We start from the raw sequence: 19,610 nt of genomic DNA, 5'->3' as shown, positions 1-19,610 counted from the left end.
CTCACCACCATCTTCTCAAGGGCAACTGGGGATGGACAATAAATGCTGACCAGCCAATGATGCCCATCTCCTGGGAATGAATTAAAAAAATCCCACCACTCTTCCTTATTTGCTGACTTACTTTCCCTTAACTGTATCGATGACAATCGCATCAATGAGGAAATGGAGCAGGTTTTAAATAATTTATATTTGTATTTGTGGGGATTTGAAATAAGTTCTCGCTTCAATTAAGCTTCATTCTGTGATTCTGTATTTGTTGAAAAAGGGTTAAATCTTCAATTTCAGTTTCATTTTTAAAAGTTGCTTGCATGTCTGTAGCACGGTTTAGATGTCTGCATTGTAATGATGGTTTTACAATGTTAAAGCTAATACAGGGTTAAATAAAGAGGCAATTGGTCATTAAGCAGGGGCCACACACAGACAGTCAGAGCAGTTAGTTCAGTTGAAAGAAAGTAACCCAGGAGTAAGCAACTCTCTCAGAAACTGCTAGAAAATGTGGGACAATGCACAGCGACAGAAAGCTAGCCCCAAGCTACAGAACAGAAAGTCCTCAAGACCAGGGAATGGGACAGAACGCAGTTCCAGGAAAACTGTGAAGATAAAGGAGCAAGAACAGAAATCTGGGAAAAGATTGTGTTCAGTGAAGTAAGGAGCAGAGAGAGAGGCTCCAAGTTAAAGACAGAGCTGCAGAGTACAGACCTGGGGCATGTCAACTTGTGGAAGATTGGTAACAAGTTAGTGCAGCCTGTGAAGCAGTTGTGTTCTGTTGGCACAACTGGGCATCTGAGAGAGTGTGTGGGAGGTGAAGCTAGAATGCATGTGGCAATCCGGGCCAGAGGAATAACAGAAGGAGAGGTTGAAACCCCGGAGGTAGAACCTTGGTGATGACATTGAGTAAAAGCAACATTTGGGAGAAGATTCCAAGGCATGTTCTTTGACAGAAGTGATTGGAAATCCTCATGTGAAAGTCAGAGAACCAGTGGGGCCAAATTGGCTGACAGCATGATAACCGTTGGTGGACTGATAGGAGAACCAGTGCGGGGGGCGGGGGGAGTTTGGTGTGGGGGGTAGAATGGAAGAGAAATCAACAGAAATTGTTTTGATGACAGCTGTCACTTAGTTTCAGAGTGTGGGATGTCCGACCACAACTTTTCTCTTGGTTTATTTCGACGGTATGCTTACTGAATATATTCCAGTTTAAGATAGCATTTAGTAACTTGTGTTATCCCCAACAATCTGTACATATCTGTAAAAGTCTAGCTGGGTGAAGGAATAGTGTGTTATAGCCAATCTTTTCTTGAATAAATGTTTGATCTTTTGTTAAGAGTTGATTGGCAGTCCTGTGACTCTGTTCAGCAGCTCCATCCATGGATCCAAATAAAAAATCCATCAAACCAGCTTCCACCCTGGCCTCTGACTTGTTCAGCAGTGACATCCGCTGCATCGGAACACTTGAGCCACTTGCTGTGAGTTCCACATTCTGACCACTCTCTGGGGAAAGATCTTTCTTCTCCATTTCCCATTGGATTGATTAGTGACTATCTGATATCGATGCTCTCTCTTTTCATTCTTCTCCACAAATGGAGACTCTCTCTGTCACGCTATCAAAACCTTCCATCATTTTAAACATCTCCATTAGATCACTCATGTCCTTTCGGGAAGGAAATCTGCCGTCCTTACCCGGTCTGGCCTACATGTGACTCCAGAGCCACAGCAATGTGGTTGAGTCTGAACAATGCCTGCTGAGATGGAGGGTAGTTAGTGATGGGTAATAAATGCTGGCCCAGCCAGTGACACCCACATCCCGTGAATGAATTTGCAAATAATCATTTGTCTTCTCTTTACAAGAGAAAAGAACCCAGCCCAATTATCTTTTCCTGACGGGAATTAAATCCAGTCCTGGTGTGATCTTTGTGAATCCTCTTTGTACTTTCTTCAAAGCCTCTCCATCTTCTTTCTAAAATAGTGACCAGAAATGTACACTGTGGTCCAAATGGTGAGGAAGTGAGGATTGATAACAGCTCAGTGAAACGTCACTACTTTTCAATCCTATCCCTCGAGAAATAAAACTCAGCCTTTGTTTTGTTTTTGTGATGACCTTATTGGTCTGTGTTTTTCCTGTCAGTGATCTGTGTGTTTATTCTCCCAGATCCTCCCATATCTATTTACATTCTTCATTTCCAAACAATCTGAGCTCCTTATTTTACTTCCCAAAATGGAATATTGATGTCAAAGTGAATTTTCGAATAATAAATTCATGATGTCAATGTATTCATGGCCTCCTGTAAACCGTTCCAAACAACATTGACTCTCGCCATCACCAACCTGCCATCCTGCTCGGGTTTAGGGATAAGGGTGCTACGCAAATGCAGGGTGTTGTTGTTGATCGGAGTTTGCAACAATCCGGTATCAGCTTTTGCATTTTGACCTTCCATGGGTTTGAAATGTGGTGTGAGTGAAGATAGAGGCTGATAAATGGACAAACAAAAATAAGGTGTTGGAGCTGTGGTTTCTGTTTTCTCTCACTCTTTTCAACTCACTAATAAAACCAATCTTCAACTAAATATCCCATTCACTGATCATCAGCCTGGATTTATTATTAATAATATTGAGTTCAGGGTGAAGCAGATTACAGGTGTATTTGCTGTATAGAAACGTGTGTATTTTATCGACATTCAGCCCCATTAGACTGTTGCAGCATTCCCATTGGTTCATGATTGGCCAGGACCTGAACTCTATTCAACTTAAAGAATGGTTTGGGTTCCGGTATAATTCCTAAAATCTGTCAGTAATTTCTAAAGGAGCTTTCAGACACTTAGTGGGCCAGCCTTTGCCTCTCCATTTGGAGCCACTGTTCTGCTCAATCACACCTTCAGCCCCACCTTTGAGGCCATTGTCATCAGTAAAATCCTCTCTCTCCCCATGGTTATTCCCCTTGGGATGAACCCACCTCACTCCCTTCAATCCAAGGCTCACAGACAGCAACGGCTACAACTGGTTTCACCAATCATTGGCATCATTGGATGGGCCACTCAGGCACCATCAGGCCCTGCTATCCCCTCCCAAAACCATTCACTACTCCAGCATCATCCTGGAAAGCAAAGGAAGCTCTTTCCATCTTTTCTCCATTCACAAACATCCCCTTACATCCCTCTCCCGTCAACCCACTGGCTCATGTCAAAACTCTCTCGGGGTTCAGTTGGGGTCTGTAGTTTCCGTGTGTCTCCCCCTGTTTCTCTCCCCTCCCCCCAGGGTGGGTCCTACATTGCAGAGTATTGTGAATGATCCCAGCATCACCAGCAGTGGCAATGCTCCTATAGTTGAGCTTTAAGTGGTACTAAATACTCTGGATGTCAGGCTCCAGCTGATGTGAGGAGCCAATGAACAGCGCAGTTAGAGCAGGCTGACCACAGAAACCACGGCAATGAGCAGCCAGCAAACGTGAATGTTCTGCTTCCATCGCGGTGAATGGGTGTGGGTTAAACACACGCTGTAGTGTAAAAGATTGTCAAAAGATACAGTGCGATAGAGATCAGCTGCAGATATGGGTGGAGAAATGGCAGATGGAGTTTAATCCGGGCAAGTGTGAGGTGCTGCACTTTGGGTAATCAAATGTTAAGGGTAAGTATACAGTTAATGGCAGGACCCTGAACAGCACTGATGTACAGAGGGATCTTGGGGTTCAAGTCCATAGCTCCCTGAAAGTGGTCACACATGTCGATAGGCTGGTAAAGAAGGTGAATGTCATGCTTGCCTTTATTGGTCGGGGCATTGAGTACAAGGGTCAGGGTGTCATGTTGCAGTTTATAAACCTTTGGTGAGGCCACACTTAGAGACTTGCATTCAGTTCTATTTGCCACATTACAGGAAGGATGTGGTTGCTTTGGAGAGGATGCAGAAGAGGTTTACCAGGATGCTGCCTGGATTAGAGGCAATGAGCTATAAGGAGAGGCTGGACAAACTAGGCTTGTTTTCTATGGAGTGGCGGAGGCTGAGGGGAGACCTGATAGAAGTCTATAAAATGATGAGAGGTATAGATAGGGTTGACAGTCAGAATCCTTTTCCCAGAGTTGAAATGTCTAATACGAGGGGACACGCACTTAATGTGAGAGAGGGGAAGTTCAAAGGAGATGTGAGGGGCGAGTTTTTTCCACAGAGGGTGGTAGGTGTCTGGAACACGCTGCCAGGGGTGGGAGTGGAAACAGAGACGATGGGGAGGTTTAAGGGGCTTTTAGAGAAGCACATGAATCTGCAAGGAATAGTGAGATATGGAGCAAGGACTGGCAGGAGGGATGAGTTTAATTTGGCCTCATGTTCGGCACAACATCCTGAGTTGATTTCTGGTCTCCACATTACAGGAAGGATGTCGTGTGTGGAACCCTGGGGATGTGTTGCTATGTTAATGGTGCTACACAAATGCAAGACATTGTTGTTCATCAGAGGCCTGTTTCCATGCTGTAAATCTCAATGACTCTACGTCTCTAACACCCTCTTTAGACTTTAACACTCCCATTAACACTCCCTTTCTCTTATATTCCTGATATCTTTGTCAATCTCTCCTTAGCTCTGACCTATCGCTGACCTTCTATTCTGCTCCACCTCCTCTACCCCACTCTCCAACTCTCTCGTTCATCACATTTCTATCCTTCAGTTCTGTAGAAGAGTCACACAGACTCGAAACATTAACTCTGTTTCTCTCTCCACAGACGCTGCCAGACCTGCTGAGTTTATCCAGAACTTTCTGTTTTAATTGGAAATTACAGTTTGTTTTGCATGAACATTGAGAGTTTTATGGTGAACATTACTGATACTAGCTTTGTGTTCCATTTTTATTGAATAAAAACAGAAATGGAGTTGAATTCTTGAGTTGTGTTGTGGATTTCACTGACGGATATTTCCTGCTGTCGTGTGTGGAACCCTGGGAATGTGTTGCTAAGTTAAGGGTGCTACACAAATGCAGACTGTTGTTGTTCAGTGTTTGCAGCAATCCGGTATCAGCTTTTGCATTTTGACCTTCCATGGGTTTGAAATGTGGTGTGAGTGAAGATAGAGGCTGATAAATGGACAAACAAAAATAAGGTGTTGGAGCTGTGGTTTGTGTTTTCTCTCACTCTTTTCAACTCACTGTAGAACATAGAAACATAGAACAGTACAGCACAGTACAGGCCCTTCAGCCCTTGATGTTGTGCTGAGCTATGTACAAACCCAAGATCAAGCTATCCCACTCCCTATCATTCTGGAGTGCTCCATGTGTCTATCCAATAACCACTTGAAAGTTCCTAAAGTGTCCGACTCCACTATCACAGCAGGCAGTGCATTCCACACCCCAACCACTCTCTGAGTAAAGAATCTACCTCGGACATCCCTCCTATATCTCCCACCATGAACCTTACAGTTATGCCCCCAAGTAACAGCTACATCTGCCCGAGGAAATAGTCTCTGAATGTTCACTCTGTCTACTCCCCTCATTATCTTATGAACTTCTGTTAAGTCACCTCTCATCCTCCTCCTCTTTAAAGGGAAAGGCCCCAGCTCCCTCAACCTTTCCTCATAAGACCTACCCTCCAAACCAGGCAGCATCCTGGTAAATCTCCTCTGCACCCTCTGCAGTGCTGCCACAACCTTCTTATAGTGAGGTGACCAGAACTGCACACAGTATTCCAAATGTGGTCTCACCAAGGTCCTGTACATTTGCAGCATAACCCCACGGCTCTTAAATTGAAACCCCTGTTGATAAATGCTAACACACTATAAGCCCCCTTCCCGGATCTATACACTTGAGTGGCAATCTTCAGAGATATGTTGAGAAAAATCCCAAGATCTACCAAATGTCTGATCAAAATGAATCACCTCGCACTTATCAGGGTTAAAATCCATCTGTCCCTTCTCTGCCCAGCTCTGCTTCCTATCAATGTTTCTTTGCAGCCTACAAGAGCCCTCCACCTCATCCACTACTCCACCAATCTTCGTGTCATCAACAAATTTACTAACCCTCCCTTCAGGCCCTCCACCACCACCCTCTGTCTTCTATGAGATAGCCAGTTACTTATCCAATCGGCCAAATTTCCTTCTATCCGACACCTCCTTACTTTCTTCATGAGGCTACCAAACCTTATCAAATGCCTAACTAAAATCCATGTATACAACATCAACTGCTCTACCTTTGTCTACATACTTAGTTACCTCCTCAAAGAATTCAATCAAATTTGTGATGGAAGACAGACCCCTCACGAAACCATGCTGAGTATCCCGGATTATGCTGCATTTTACCAAATGTTCATAAATCCTATCCCTCAGCACCCTTTCCATTAACTTACCAATCACAGAAGTAAGACTAACCGGCCTATAATTACCAGGGACATTCCTATTTCCTTTCTTGAAGAGAGGAACAACATTCACCACTTCCCAATCCTCTAGCACAATCCCTGTGGACATTGAGGTCCCAAAGGTGAAAGCTAAAGGCTCCACTATCTCATTCCATGCCTCCCAACCTATCCTGGGATGTATCCCATTTGGCCCAGGGGACTTTTCAACCTTCAGGTTTTTTAAAATTGCGAACACATCTTCCCTCAGAACATCTACCTCCTCCATCCTGTATCACTCACTCATCCTGAAAAACATGGCCCCTCTCCTTAGTGAACACTGAAGAAAAGTATTCATTCAACGCCTCTCCTATCTCTTCTGACTCCATGCACAAGTTCCCACTACTATCCTTGACTGAACCTAACCTGACCCTGGTCATTCTTTTGTTTCTCACATTAGAGTAAAAAGCCTTGGGGTTTTCATTAATCTGCCCCCTCCTAGCTTTCTAAGCCCTTTTCTCAACTCATTCCTCGCTACCTTGTAACCCTCAAGCGACCCAACTGAACCTTGTTTTCTCATCCTTACATACGCTTCCTTTTCCCTCTTGACAAGACATTCCACCTCCTTTGTGAACCATGGTTCCCTCACTCGGCCATTTCCTCCCAGCCTGACAGGGACATACCTATCAAGGACACGCAGTATTGGTTCCTTGAACAAGCTCCACTTTTCATTTGTGCCCATACCTGACAGTTTCTGTTCCCATCTCACACTCCCTAATTCTTGCCTAATCGCATCATAATTACCCCTGCCCCAATTATAAACCTTGCCCTGCCGTGTGACCCTATCCCTCTCCATTGCAATAATGAAGGACACCGAATTGTGGTCACTATCTCCAACGTGCTCTCCACAAATAAATCTAACACTTGGCCCGGTTCATTACCCAGTACCAAGTCCAATGTGGCCCCACCTCTTGTCGGCTTATCCACATATTGTGTCAGGAAACCCTCCTGTACACACTGTACAAAAACTGCCCCATCTGAACTGTTTGAACTATATAGGTTCCAATCAATATTTGGAAAGTTAAAGTCACCCATGATAACTACCCTGTGACCTCCACACCTATCCATAATCTGCTTTGCCATTTCCTCCTCCACATCTCTATTACTATTTTGGGGCCTATAGAAAACTCCTAACAACGTGACCGATCCTTTCCTATTTCTAACTCCAGCCCATATTACCTCAGTAGCAGATCGCCCTCGAAATGCCTTTCAGCAGCCGTTAAACTATCCTTGATTAACAATGCTGCTCCTCCACCTCTTTTACCACCTTCCCCACTCTTACTGAAACATCTCTACCCCAGAACTGCCAACAACCATTCCTGCCCCTGTTCTAACCATGTCTCTGTAATGGTCACACATCATAGTCCCAAGTACCAATCCAAGCTCCAAGTTCACCTTCCTTATTCTGGATGCTCCTTGCATTGAAATGGAAACACTTCAACCCACTATCCTGTCTGCCTGTACACTCCTGTGGCCATGGAAGCCTCCTCAGTTCCTCACTACCCTTAACACTGGCTTTTGAACTACAGCTCATTTTCCCATCCTCCTGACAAATTAGTTTAAACCACCACCACATCCCCACCCCGAAGAGTCGTAGCAAATTTCCCTCCCAGGATATTGGTGCCCCTCTGGTTCAGGTGCAAACTGTCCTGTTTGTGCAGGTCCCACCTTCTCCAGAATGTTCTCCAATTATCCATGTCAATGAAACCCTCTCTCCTACACCATCCCCGCAGCCACTTGTTAATCTGCACTCTCTCCCTGTTCCTCAACTCACTAGCACGTGGCACCGGCAACAAACCAGAGATGACCACATGCTTGATCCTGGCTCTCAGCTTCCATCCCAGTTCCCTAAATTCCTGTTTTAAATCACCGTACCTTCCCTTACCTATGTCATTGGTACTGATATGCACCATGACTTGTGACTGTTCCCCTTCCCCCTTAAGGATCCTGAAAACACGGTCCGAGACGTCACGGACTCTTGCAACTGGGAGGCAACATACCATCCGTGAGTCTCTTTCGCTGCCTCAGAACCTCCTATCTGTCCCTCTAACTATTGAGACTCCAATAAAACTATAGCTCTCCTGCTCTCCCCGCTTCCCTTCTGAGCCACAGAGACGGATTCAGTGCTGGAGATCCAATAACCTTGGCTTACCAATGGTAGGTCGTTCCTCCCCCAACAGCATTCAACACGGTAACTTGTTACCGAGGGGAACGACCACAGGGGATCCCTGTACTGACTGCTTCCTCCCAGCCCCTCTCACCGTCACCATCTATCTTCATTCTTCGGAGTAACTGCATCCATGAAGCTTCTATCTATGACCACCTCTGCCTCCCAAATGATCCGAAGTTCATCCAGCTCCAGCTCCAGTTCCCTAATGCAGTTTTTGAGGAGCTGGAGATGGGTGCACTTCCCACAGGTGAAATCAGCAGGGACACTGATGGCGTCCCTCACCTGGAACATTCTGTAGGAGGAACATTGCACTGCCTTCCCTGCCATCCCCTCTGGATAACATGCAGATAAAACAAGAAAAGGAAAGAAAGAGCTTGCCTGATATTCACTCACCCCCTTTAGGTTAGAGGAGGTGGAAGGGACACTACAAGTGTAGTGTCTCGGGTTTAGGAACCACCCAACTTATATGCAGATCAAAATAATAGTTGGCGGAGTGGGGTGCAACAGGACAGATGAGAGATCACGTGATGGGAGATAACTCTTTTTTAGTCACCCTTTGGTGGTTTCCAAAATGTTCCAAACTTGAGGGTCGGAGAGTGCAAGCTGGGCCTCTCCTTGTTAGAGTTCAGAGGAATGGGATAATCTAATTGAAGCATCAGATTCTCAGGGGGTTTGACGAGATGCACTCTGAGAAAACATTTCCCCTTTTGGGAGAATCGAGAAGGAGGGGCAGAGTGTGAGATTAGGGGAAATGGAGTGAGGAGAAACTCCTTCTATCTTCTTGTTAATCTTTGGAATTCTCTTCTCCAGAGAGAGAGAGAGAGAGAGTTGGTCACTGAATATATTCAAGGCTGAGTTAAACAGATTTTTGATCAATAATTAAGTTAATGATTATGGGAAGCAGACAGGGGAGTGGAGTTAAAATTGCCATCCAATCAGCTATAATATTATTGAATGGTGGAGTTATACCCAGTGGGCTGAAGGACTGACTCCTGCTCCAATTTCTTAGGATCTTACATTGGTTTTGACTGTCTGCCCTAACATCTCCTCAGTGTCTCAGAGTTAATTCTGTTTTAACGCTCCTGTCATGGCTTTACTATCTTTACAGCTAAATAAATGAAAAATATTACTGTTGCTGAACCTGCTACTCCAACAATTTTCCCAGGAACACTTCCCTGCTGATTATATTGTTCTTGAGTTCCTCCCACTGTTCCATTTCCTCTTTTACAGCTATTTCTGAGATGTTACATTGATCCTCTCGAGTGGAGACCAATGCAAAATGTCTGTTCAGGTCATCTGCCATCTCCTTATGTTCCATTATTCATTCCCCAATCTTATTCATTTAAACTCTTTCCAGTCATTTAATTTACTGTGACAAACCAAGGACAGGCGTTAACTCAAATTCTCCGAAACAAACTTCAGTTTAGTTAGCACTTTAGATACCAAACTCAAACTTACAACAGTTGCAAAATTTCAACTCTTAACTGAACAATAACTCGAATGATTTAACTGAAAAGAGATCCTACCCATTTCGAACAAAATGGCCAGGCCCATTCCCAATGAAGATTCTGCCCTCATGGTCCTCCTCTGAAGGTATTCTTCAATTGCATTCTTGTGATGGTTAATCCCTGCCTTATCATTAGAGACAAACATGTGTCTTTATTCTCAGAATGTCCTCACCTTCCAGAAAGTTCTACAATAATCAGCCAATGGAGTAACCAGAAACCGATCACATTATCAGACCAGGCCAATGGAGTTACTGACAGAAAATTCCAGAATGCTTGGTTTAAATGGCACGTAGGTCACAGAGCCATCAGCCATATATGGATACAGCAGGAAATCTCAGCATCATCGAGTCCAGTCTTATCCAAACATTCTCCCGTATTTGATCAGCACAGCAAGGGTCAGGTCACAGCTCACAGACCAGTTCACAGCTCACAGCAACTTTACAGGTTACATCTGTGTTTGATTAGAACTGGACCAAAATCCCAGCATGCTTAACTCTCACACAATTGCTCTTACAGCCAATATTGCCGTTATCATTCTTAAATCACTGCTGGAGCTGTTCTTTCTGCCTCCACTCCAGATACACTTTCCAACAGACCAACACTCACTTTATGAGATATTTTATTATTGAAATGTCTGTTGAAATTGTCCTCGCAGTTTGTAATATTCCTCGCTAGCTTTCACATGTATTCTATTTCCCATTTGTCTTTTTGCTGCTTTTTGCATTCTCTCCAATCCTCTGACCTGTTATCCTTCCTTATGCAATTCTGTGCTTTCTCTTTACGTTTGATACCATCAACTAAAAGAGAGAAAGTGTGGTCGCTCTGGTTCCTATGTTTCTTGTTCTTCTTTATAACTTCACATGTTATCTGATAAACTGACCAATAATGGGGAACTGGCACTGAGTATATAATTAGTTTCATTCTAAATTAAACCTCTCACTTTGAAAAGTTCCACCCAGGAAGGGGAGCAGCCATTGGCTCATTGTCTTCCTCTTTATCTAAATTTTAACTTCATTCGCTGGTGAAGAAAAGGATATTAAACCAGCTGCAGTTGCTGGGACACTTTGTGTTTCAATGTGTTTACTGGACATACAATAAACGGTGTGGAGAAACAGGATTGTCACTCTATCGAGATGATCAGTAAAACTCTTTTTGTTCTGACTCTGTCCCTCTGTGATTCTGGGGGTAAGTGCAAGTTATGGTTTGGTTTGGAGAAGTTTCACATGTGATTAAAATAACTCTCCCTGGTTTGTGCTGCTGTGTGTGTCAGCTCCTGTATTGTGTGTGGATTCTACAGTTAGAACAGTCAGAACTGGAGATTTATCATTGTATTGAGATAGTTTAGTGTATCTGACACAGAATTACACAGGCTGGGAACACGGGTCACAGAACTGAGTGTTCCACCATTCTTTCCAGTTTAATGGGACAATGGGTTTGACTGACAGTCTGTACATTAAGTGGGTGTATTTGTGGGCACTGCGAGGCAGCAGTGTTAACCACTGTGCCACCGTGTCCCCCCACCAATAGCAACACTACCCCACCTCCTGTTTCTGCTTTTCCTGAACTTCCTAAATGTTGACTATCCTTGAATATTCAGTCTCCAGCCTTGGTCCCCCAGCTGCCGTGTCTCCATAATGCCTATTAGATCTTTCCTGTTTGCTTCTATTTGTGTCATCAATTCATCTATTTATTGGGAATGCTGTGAGCATTCAGAGTGTTTTTCATTCTGTATTTTGAACATTATTGGGGATTTTGACTCGATTTGATGCAGGCATTTGTTTCTGCAGCCTTCGATTCTTGCTTTTCAAATTCCCATTCCAAGCTTTTTCTCCCATCTGAATTCCCAGCCAGGATTACTCAGGCTGCCACCTTATTGGCTGATGTTACCTACATTAAAACTTCAGAAGAAGGTCATTGTCTAGAAAGCACCTTGAGATGATGAGTAGGTGTGAGGAGTGCTGGATGATTACAAGTCTTTCTTGCTTTTACTGTCAGATTATTAATGAATTCTGGCTCATTACAAAATCAAATATGTCCCTTAATGTGTCTGAAACGTATTCAGAAACTGTTCAATCCACAGCAATTCCTGACTATGAACTCACACAGCGACATGGAACGTTGTTACTGATAGAGATAAGAAGTTCGCAACAGCCTCAGTAAATTCCCAGACAGAGGTTTCAGATCAGATGGGAAATGAGAGTATAACTAGGACACAGCAACAAGTCACATCCTGTCATCAAATCCACAAAATCACCAGTTACACCCAAACCTCAACACCATGACAAGTGAATTGCAGGTTGTAATGTCTAAGGTGTCTTTCCCTCACCGTTCAGTGATAATACCACAGCATCATGTTCAATCCTTCTTCCTTTGTCTGGGGAACTTCACTGTGTCTCTAACCAACTCATTCTCTGTTGCCCCCAGGACTGCTCTGACCTAGATCTTGTTTTGTGTCAATAGGTCTGATTGTTGCCCCAGTCCCTGTTCTTGTGTTCCACTTTACTTTCTCAAAAATTTTGAGCTCCCCCGGAATATTTTCCTTTCCTGTTGCTGCTACGGTGGCACAGAGGTTCGCACTGCTGCCTCACAGTGTCAGGGACCCGGGTTCGTTTCTGGCCTTGGGTAACTGTGTGGAGTTTCCATGTCCTACCACTTTTTTGTGGATTTCCTTCGAGTGCTCTGGTTTACTCAAACACTCCAAAGATATTTAGTTTAAAATGATTGGTTAAATTGCCCGTTAGTGTCCAAAGATGACTAGGTTAGGTGGATTGGAAATGGTAAATCTGTGGTGTGATGGGGATAGGATCGTGTATGATGCTCTTTTGGAGATTCTGTACAATCTCGATGGGCCAAACAGCTTCTTCTGTAGTGATTCTGTGATTCTATTCTATATTGCTGTGCTAATTCACTTTGTGTTCCACACTGCTTCTCTTTATTCTGCTCTTTTGTTTCCTGGTTACAGATTTCTGAATCTATTTTGGTGAAGTGCTGCCTCATTGATTTCCTGTCAGTTTGGGTCTATCTGCTCCATCTTGTCTTCGTTTCACTTTTAATGACAGGATTTGGATTTCCCTGTCAGCAAACCTTCACTGCTGCCTGAAACTCTCTTCCCATTTTCCGTCTGTGTGTTTGAATTGCTGAAGCTCTGCTGCATTCTGCCCCAGGCTTCTTCTCTTCAGTTCAGTGCGTGCAAGAGTCTAGCGACTGAGACCGTCTCGAGTTGAGTTTTCACTGCTGCAAACCTCGCCATTTACAGCTCCAGCTGTCCAGCTTGGTTTCCCTATTCTCTGTAGCAGCTGAGTTTTGGGGAATGAGTGTTTTTCTTTTATTCCAGGTGGGAATCGCTGTAAGACCAGCATTTATTGTCTATCCCTAATTGCCTTTGGGATGGTGGTGGTGATCTATGTAGCTAGACAAATAATGTGGATACAAGAGCATCTTAGGGAACAGATCTTCTGCACAGAATAACTCACCACCTGACTCCCCAAAGCCTGTCCACCAAGGCACAGGTCAGGAATGTGATGGAATATTCTCCACTTGCCTGGAAGATGCAGCTCCAATAACACTGAAGAAGCTCAACACCATCCAGGGCAAATTAGCCTGTTTGATTGGCACCCCATCCACCACCTTCAACATTCACTCCCTCCACCAATGGACACACAGTGACAGCCGTGTGTACCCTCTACAAGATGCACTGCAGCAACTCACCAAGGCTCCTCTGACAGCACCTTCCAAACCCAATTTGATTTGATTTGTTATTGCCACATGTATTAGTCTTCAATTGTTTCTTGTGAGCTGTGCAGACTGAGCATACCATTCATAGAGAAGGAAAGAAGAGAGTGCAGAATGAAGTGTTACATCAGATCCAGGGTGCAGAGAAAGATCAACTTAATATGAGTAGGTCCATGCAAACCCACTCCCACCTGATCTCCTTCCTAACAGCAGTCTGGGTGTCCCTACCCCAGAAGGAGTGCAGCGGTTCAAGAATGCAACCAGACGCCACCTTCTGAAGGGCAATTGGGAATGGGAAATAAAGTTGGCCGAGATATCGATATTTACATTAATTTTACTCTATTGTTGTTTTCTATATTTCTCACATATGTGACGACAGTGTGCCTTTTAAAAATGTATTTTAATCATGTTTCTGGTTATCCTATTATACAAAGGATATTATTAAACTCAAAAGAGTTCAGAAAAGATTTACTTGGATACGACTGGGACTTGAGTTATAAGGAGAGGCCGGACAGACTGGGACATTTTTCTCTGGAGTGCAACAGGCTGAAGGGGTGATCTTATAGAGGTCTATAAAATAATGAGTGGCACAGATCAGCTAGTTAGTCAATATCTTTTCCCAAAGGTCGAGGAGATTAAAACTAGAGGGCATAGGTTTAAGGTGAAAGGGGAGAGATACAAAAGTGTCCAGAGGGGCAATTTTTTCACACAGAGGGTGGTGAGTGTTTGGAACAAGCTGCCAGAAGCAGCAGTAGAGGCGAGTACAATGTTGTCTTTTGAAAAGCGCACACCCCCAACCTACCTCGATCACTGCTCTCCCTCCACCATCCTTCTGACCTGCACTCATTGGACAGCCTGCAGCACCTTCCTGGCCTTCCGCTGGCGTCTGCTGGAGGAGGGGGTCGGGCTCAGATGGATCTTTGGTTGGGTGGGGGTGGAGATTATCTAAAGTCCATCCTCCCCCCGATCATCAATCACCACCCCCCCAACCAGAGATCCATCTGAGCACCCCCCAGCCCCGCACCCCACCGCATCCCCCACCCCACAACACCAGCAGACCAGAAAGGCCAGGAAAGTGCTGCAGGATTTCCAACGAGTGCAGGTCAGAAGGATGGGGGAGGGAGAGCAGCGATCGAGGTAGTTTGGGGGTGAACTCTTCCGAGGGGGGCCGGCCTCATGGGGGCGGCTGATCAGGGCCGGGGGAGCCTGCCTCCCGGGAGGGGGGGGTCCAATCATGGCAGCGAGAGGTGGTGGGGGGCTGCCTCCCGGGAGGATCCAATCGCAGGGGTGGATGTGCTCTGCGAAGGGGGCCCTGCCTCCCGGGGGGGTTGGATCACGGGGGGGGGGCAGATCTGCCGGGGGGGTTCGCGGGGGGTCTGTGAAGGGTGTTGGAGGAGGATGGGCTTCGGAGGTTCCCCTGCAGAACAGGAATCCGCTTCGGATTTTTATTCTGCAGGTTGGTAACGGCACGGATCCGGAATGGACCCGAAGACGGGAAAGTGGGATTTGGCGGGAGAGTTCGGCGCGCGGCTCATTAAGTCAATTTAACGCAAATACATTTAAATCGTCGGGCCGCCTGATTGGTGCACGGACCGGATCCACGCCCAAATCCGGTGTCGGTAAAGGTGCGATCTGCTCGGAGTCGGATGCAGATCGCGTTACAGCCCCGACCCCGAATTTACACACATTTCACACCCGTTTTTGGTAAAATCAGGCCCTTAATGTCAAACTCTCCCATGTTCTGATCTCTGTTTGCTAAATGTCCCCTTCCAGTCAGATTCTGAATTAAACCTGTCTGATTATTCATTACTAAATCCACACAAACCCCACCCAGGCTGACTGGGTGCTGGGAACACAAACAATTGCCGGGACATTGAGTACAAGGGTCAGGGGGTCATAAGAGAAAAGGACAAAGAAAATTCCAGCACAGGAACAGGCCCTTCGGCCCCTCCAAGCCTGCACCGACCGTGCTGCCCGACTTAACTAAAACCCTCTACTCTTCAGGGACCATATCCCTCTATTCCCATCCTATTCATGTACTTGTCAAGACTCCACTTAAAAGTCACTACCGTATCCTCTTCCACTACCTCCCCTCGGCAACAAGTTCCAGGCACCCACCACACTGTGTAAAAAATCTGCCTCTTACATCTCCTTTAAACATTGTCCCCCGCACCTTAAACCTGTGCCCTCGAGTCATTGACTCTTCCACCCTGGGAAAAAGCTTCTGACTATCCACTCTGTCCATGCCCCTCATAATCTTGTGGACTTCGATCAGGTCTCCCTCAACCTCCATCGCTCCAGTGAGGACAAATCAAGTTTTTACAACTTCTCCTCATAGCTAATGCCCTCCATACCAGGCAACATCCTGGTAAATCTTTTCTGTACCCTCTCCAAAATCTGCTCATCCTTCCAGTAGTGTGGGAGCCAGTATTGAACATGATATTCCAAGTGTGACCTCATCTAGGTTCTATAAAGCTGCAACATGACTTGCCAATTTTTAAACTCAATACCCCGGCAGATGAAGGCAAGCATGCCGTCTGCCTTCTGGACTACCTTCCCCACCTACATTGCCACTTTCAGTGACCTGTGTACCTGTATGTCCAGATCCTTTTGCCTATCAACACTCTTCAGGGTTCTGCCATTTACTGTATAGGGTCTGTATCTGACATATTGCAGTGAATAAAGCTTTGGTGAGGCCAAACTTAGAGACTTGCATTCAGTTCTATTTGCCACATTACAGGAAGGATGTGGATGCTTTGGAGAGGATGCAGAAGAGGTTTACCAGGATGCTGCCTGGATTAGAGGCAATGAGCTATAAGGAGAGGCTGGACAAACTAGGCTTGTTTTCTATGGAGCGGCAGAGGCTGAGGGGAGACCTGATAGAAGTCTATAAAATGATGAGAGGTATAGATAGGGTTGACAGTCAGAATCCTTTTCCCAGAGTTGAAATGTCTAATACGAGGGGACACGCACTTAATGTGAGAGAGGGGAAGTTCAAAGGAGACATGGGGGGTGAGTTTTTTCCACAGAGGGTGGTAGGTGTCTGGAACACGCTGCCAGGGGTGGTAGTGGAAACAGAGACGATGGGGAGGTTGAAGGGGCTTTTAGATAAGCACATGAATCTGCAAGGAATAGTGAGATATGGAGCAAGGACAGGCAGAAGGGATGAGTTTAATTTGGCCTCATGTTCAGCACAACATCCTGAGTTGATTTCTGGTCACCACATTACAGGAAGGATGTCGTGTGTGGAACCCTGGGCATGTGTTGCTATCTTAAGGGTGCTACACAAATGCAAGACAGTGTTGTTCATCGGAAGCCTGTTTCCATGCTGTAAATCTCTCTGACTCTACGCCTCTAACACCTTCTTTAGACTTTAACACTCCCATTAACACTCCCTTTCTCTTATATTCCTGATATCTTTGTCAATCTCTCCTTAGCTCTGACCTATCGCTGACCTTCTATTCTGCTCCACCTCCTCCACCCCCTCTCCAACTCTCTCCTTCATCAAATTTCTATCCTTCAGTTCTGTAGAAGAGTCACACAGACTCGAAACATTAACTCTGTTTCTCTCTCCACAGACGCTGCCAGACCTGCTGAGTTTATCCAGCACTTTCTGTTTTAATTAGAAATTACAGTTTGTTTTGCATGAACATTGAGAGTTTTATGGTGAACATTACTGATACTAGCTTTGTGTTCCATTTTTATTGAATAAAAACAGAAACGGAATTGAATTCCTGAGTTGTGTTGTGGATTTTCACTGACGGATATTTCCTGCTGTCGTGTGTGGAACCCTGGGAATGTGTTGCTAAGTTAAGGGTGCTACACAAATGCAGGGTGTTGTTATTCTTCAGAGTTTGCACCAATCCGTCAATCAGCTTTTGCATTTTGACCTTCCATGGGTTTGAAATGTGGTGTGAGTGACGATAGCGGCTGATAAATGGACAAACAAAAATAAGGTGTTGGAGCTGTGGTTTGTGTGTTCTCTCACTCTTTTCAACTCACAAATAAAACCAATCTTCAACTAAATATCCAGTTCACTGATCATTGCAATCTGCCTCTCTGGAATCCAGCTGATTCAGTTAAAAGTTTTTAAAATGCCTAATGGCAACCTGTGAATATTTAAGATGATAAAGCAATCAAATCCCAGACAACTCGAAATAGCTGCACATTCATGTGTTCTGGGCAACTCCTTCACTTCAGCAGAAATGACAAATGGTGTGAGTTTTCAGTCTGAGAGAGGCTGCTGCCCCTGATAAGCGGAGATGCTGTCAGTGATAAGTCTGCATTTCTCTAACACCACATTCTGTCTGTAAAGGGTTATGGCCCAAGGCTGTGCACAGTGATATTTTTCAGTGTGACTGCATCAGCCTGGATTTATTCTTAATAATATTGAGTTCAGGGTGAAGCAGATTACAGGTGTATTTGCTGTATAGAAACGTGTGTATTTTATGGACATTCAGCCCCATTCGACTGTTGCAGCATTCCCATTGGATCCTGATTGGCCAGGATCTGAACTCTATTCAACTTGAAGAATGGTTTGGGTTCCGGTATAATTCCTAAAATCTGTCAGTAATTTCGAAAGGAGCTTTCAGACACTTAGTGGGCCAGCCTTTGCCTCTCCATTTGGAGCCACTGTTCTGCTCAATCACACCTTCAGCCCCACCTTTGAGGCCATTGTCATCAGTAAAATCCTCTCTCTCCCCATGGTTATTACCCTTGGGATGAACCCACCTCACTCCCTTCAATCCAAGGCTCACAGGGAGCAACGGCTACAACTGGTTTCACCAATCATTGGCATCATTGGATGGGCCACTCAGGCACCATCAGGCCCTGCTATCCCCTCCCAAAACCATTCACTACTCCAGCATCATCCTGGAAAGCAAAGGAAGCTCTTTCCATCTTTTCTCCATTCACAAACATCCCCTTACATCCCTCTCCTGTCAACCCACTGGCTCACGTCCAAACTCTCTCGGGGTTCATTTGGGGTCTGTAGTTTCCGTGTGTCTCCCCCTGTTTCTCTCCCCTCCCCCCAGGGTGGGTCCTACATTGCAGAGTATTGTGAATGATCCCAGCATCACCAGCAGTGGCAATGCTCCTATAGTTGAGCTTTAAGTGGTACTAAATACTCTGGATGTCAGGCTCCAGCTGATGTGAGGAGCCAATGAACAGCGCAGTTAGAGCAGGCTGACCACAGAAACCACGGCAATGAGCAGCCAGCAAACGTGAATGTTCTGCTTCCATCGCGGTGAATGGGTGTGGGTTAAACACACGCTGCTGTTCGAGCCGGGGGAAGGGGGGTGGGGGGGTGGAGTGTTGATTGGTGGGGGAGCGGGGGTTTCAATCAGCCCCCACGTTGTCTTTTTCCTTTCCTCTTTAACACTTTCCCCAGTATCAAGTTTCTGGCAATTTGTCCTCATTTCTCCTTCTTTGCTTTGATGTAAATTTAGTTTATTTTCTCTCCTGTGGACAATCCTGTGAGGATTTTCTATGTTTAAGGGGCTATATAAATGCTGGTTGTTGTTGTTACCAAGGGAAAGAGGATTTGGTTTTGGTGATTTTCAATAAATGTTCCAACTATCTACATTTCTGCAGCTATTGTCTCCCTCACTGTGTGAACTCTTCATCTTAAACCAGTTTATTGTGCGGAGCTTCACTCAACAAATGATAAACGTCACTTATAACAGTTCCACCCAGGAAGGGGAGTAGCCATTGGCTCAATGTCACCATTTCCTCTTTATCTGCTCTTTCAGTTCATTCACTGGTGAAGAAAAGGATATGAAACCAGCTGCAGTTGCTGGGACACTTTGTGTTTCAATGTGTTTATTGGACATACAATAA

General features: G+C 45.1%; 1 protein-coding gene across 1 annotated transcript in view; it reads left to right on the top strand.

The window, feature by feature from the left end:
* The window catches only part of LOC145350500 (uncharacterized), a 34,785-nt gene extending 15,175 nt beyond the window's left edge, over nucleotides 1-19,610 (top strand). The window contains exons 6-7 of the mRNA XM_080199698.1: nucleotides 15,229-15,476; nucleotides 19,523-19,610. Coding sequence (XP_080055824.1) covers nucleotides 15,229-15,476; nucleotides 19,523-19,610 — 336 coding nt within the window. The remainder of the gene's footprint in view (nucleotides 1-15,228; nucleotides 15,477-19,522) is intronic.

The sequence above is a fragment of the Carcharhinus amblyrhynchos genome, chromosome 12 (assembly GCF_965287045.1).
Source record: "Carcharhinus amblyrhynchos chromosome 12, sCarAmb.v2.hapA, whole genome shotgun sequence".
Lineage (NCBI taxonomy): Eukaryota > Metazoa > Chordata > Chondrichthyes > Carcharhiniformes > Carcharhinidae > Carcharhinus > Carcharhinus amblyrhynchos.
The sequence above is the reverse complement of the archived record's forward strand: the minus strand, read 5'-3'. Positions and strand labels throughout refer to the sequence as shown.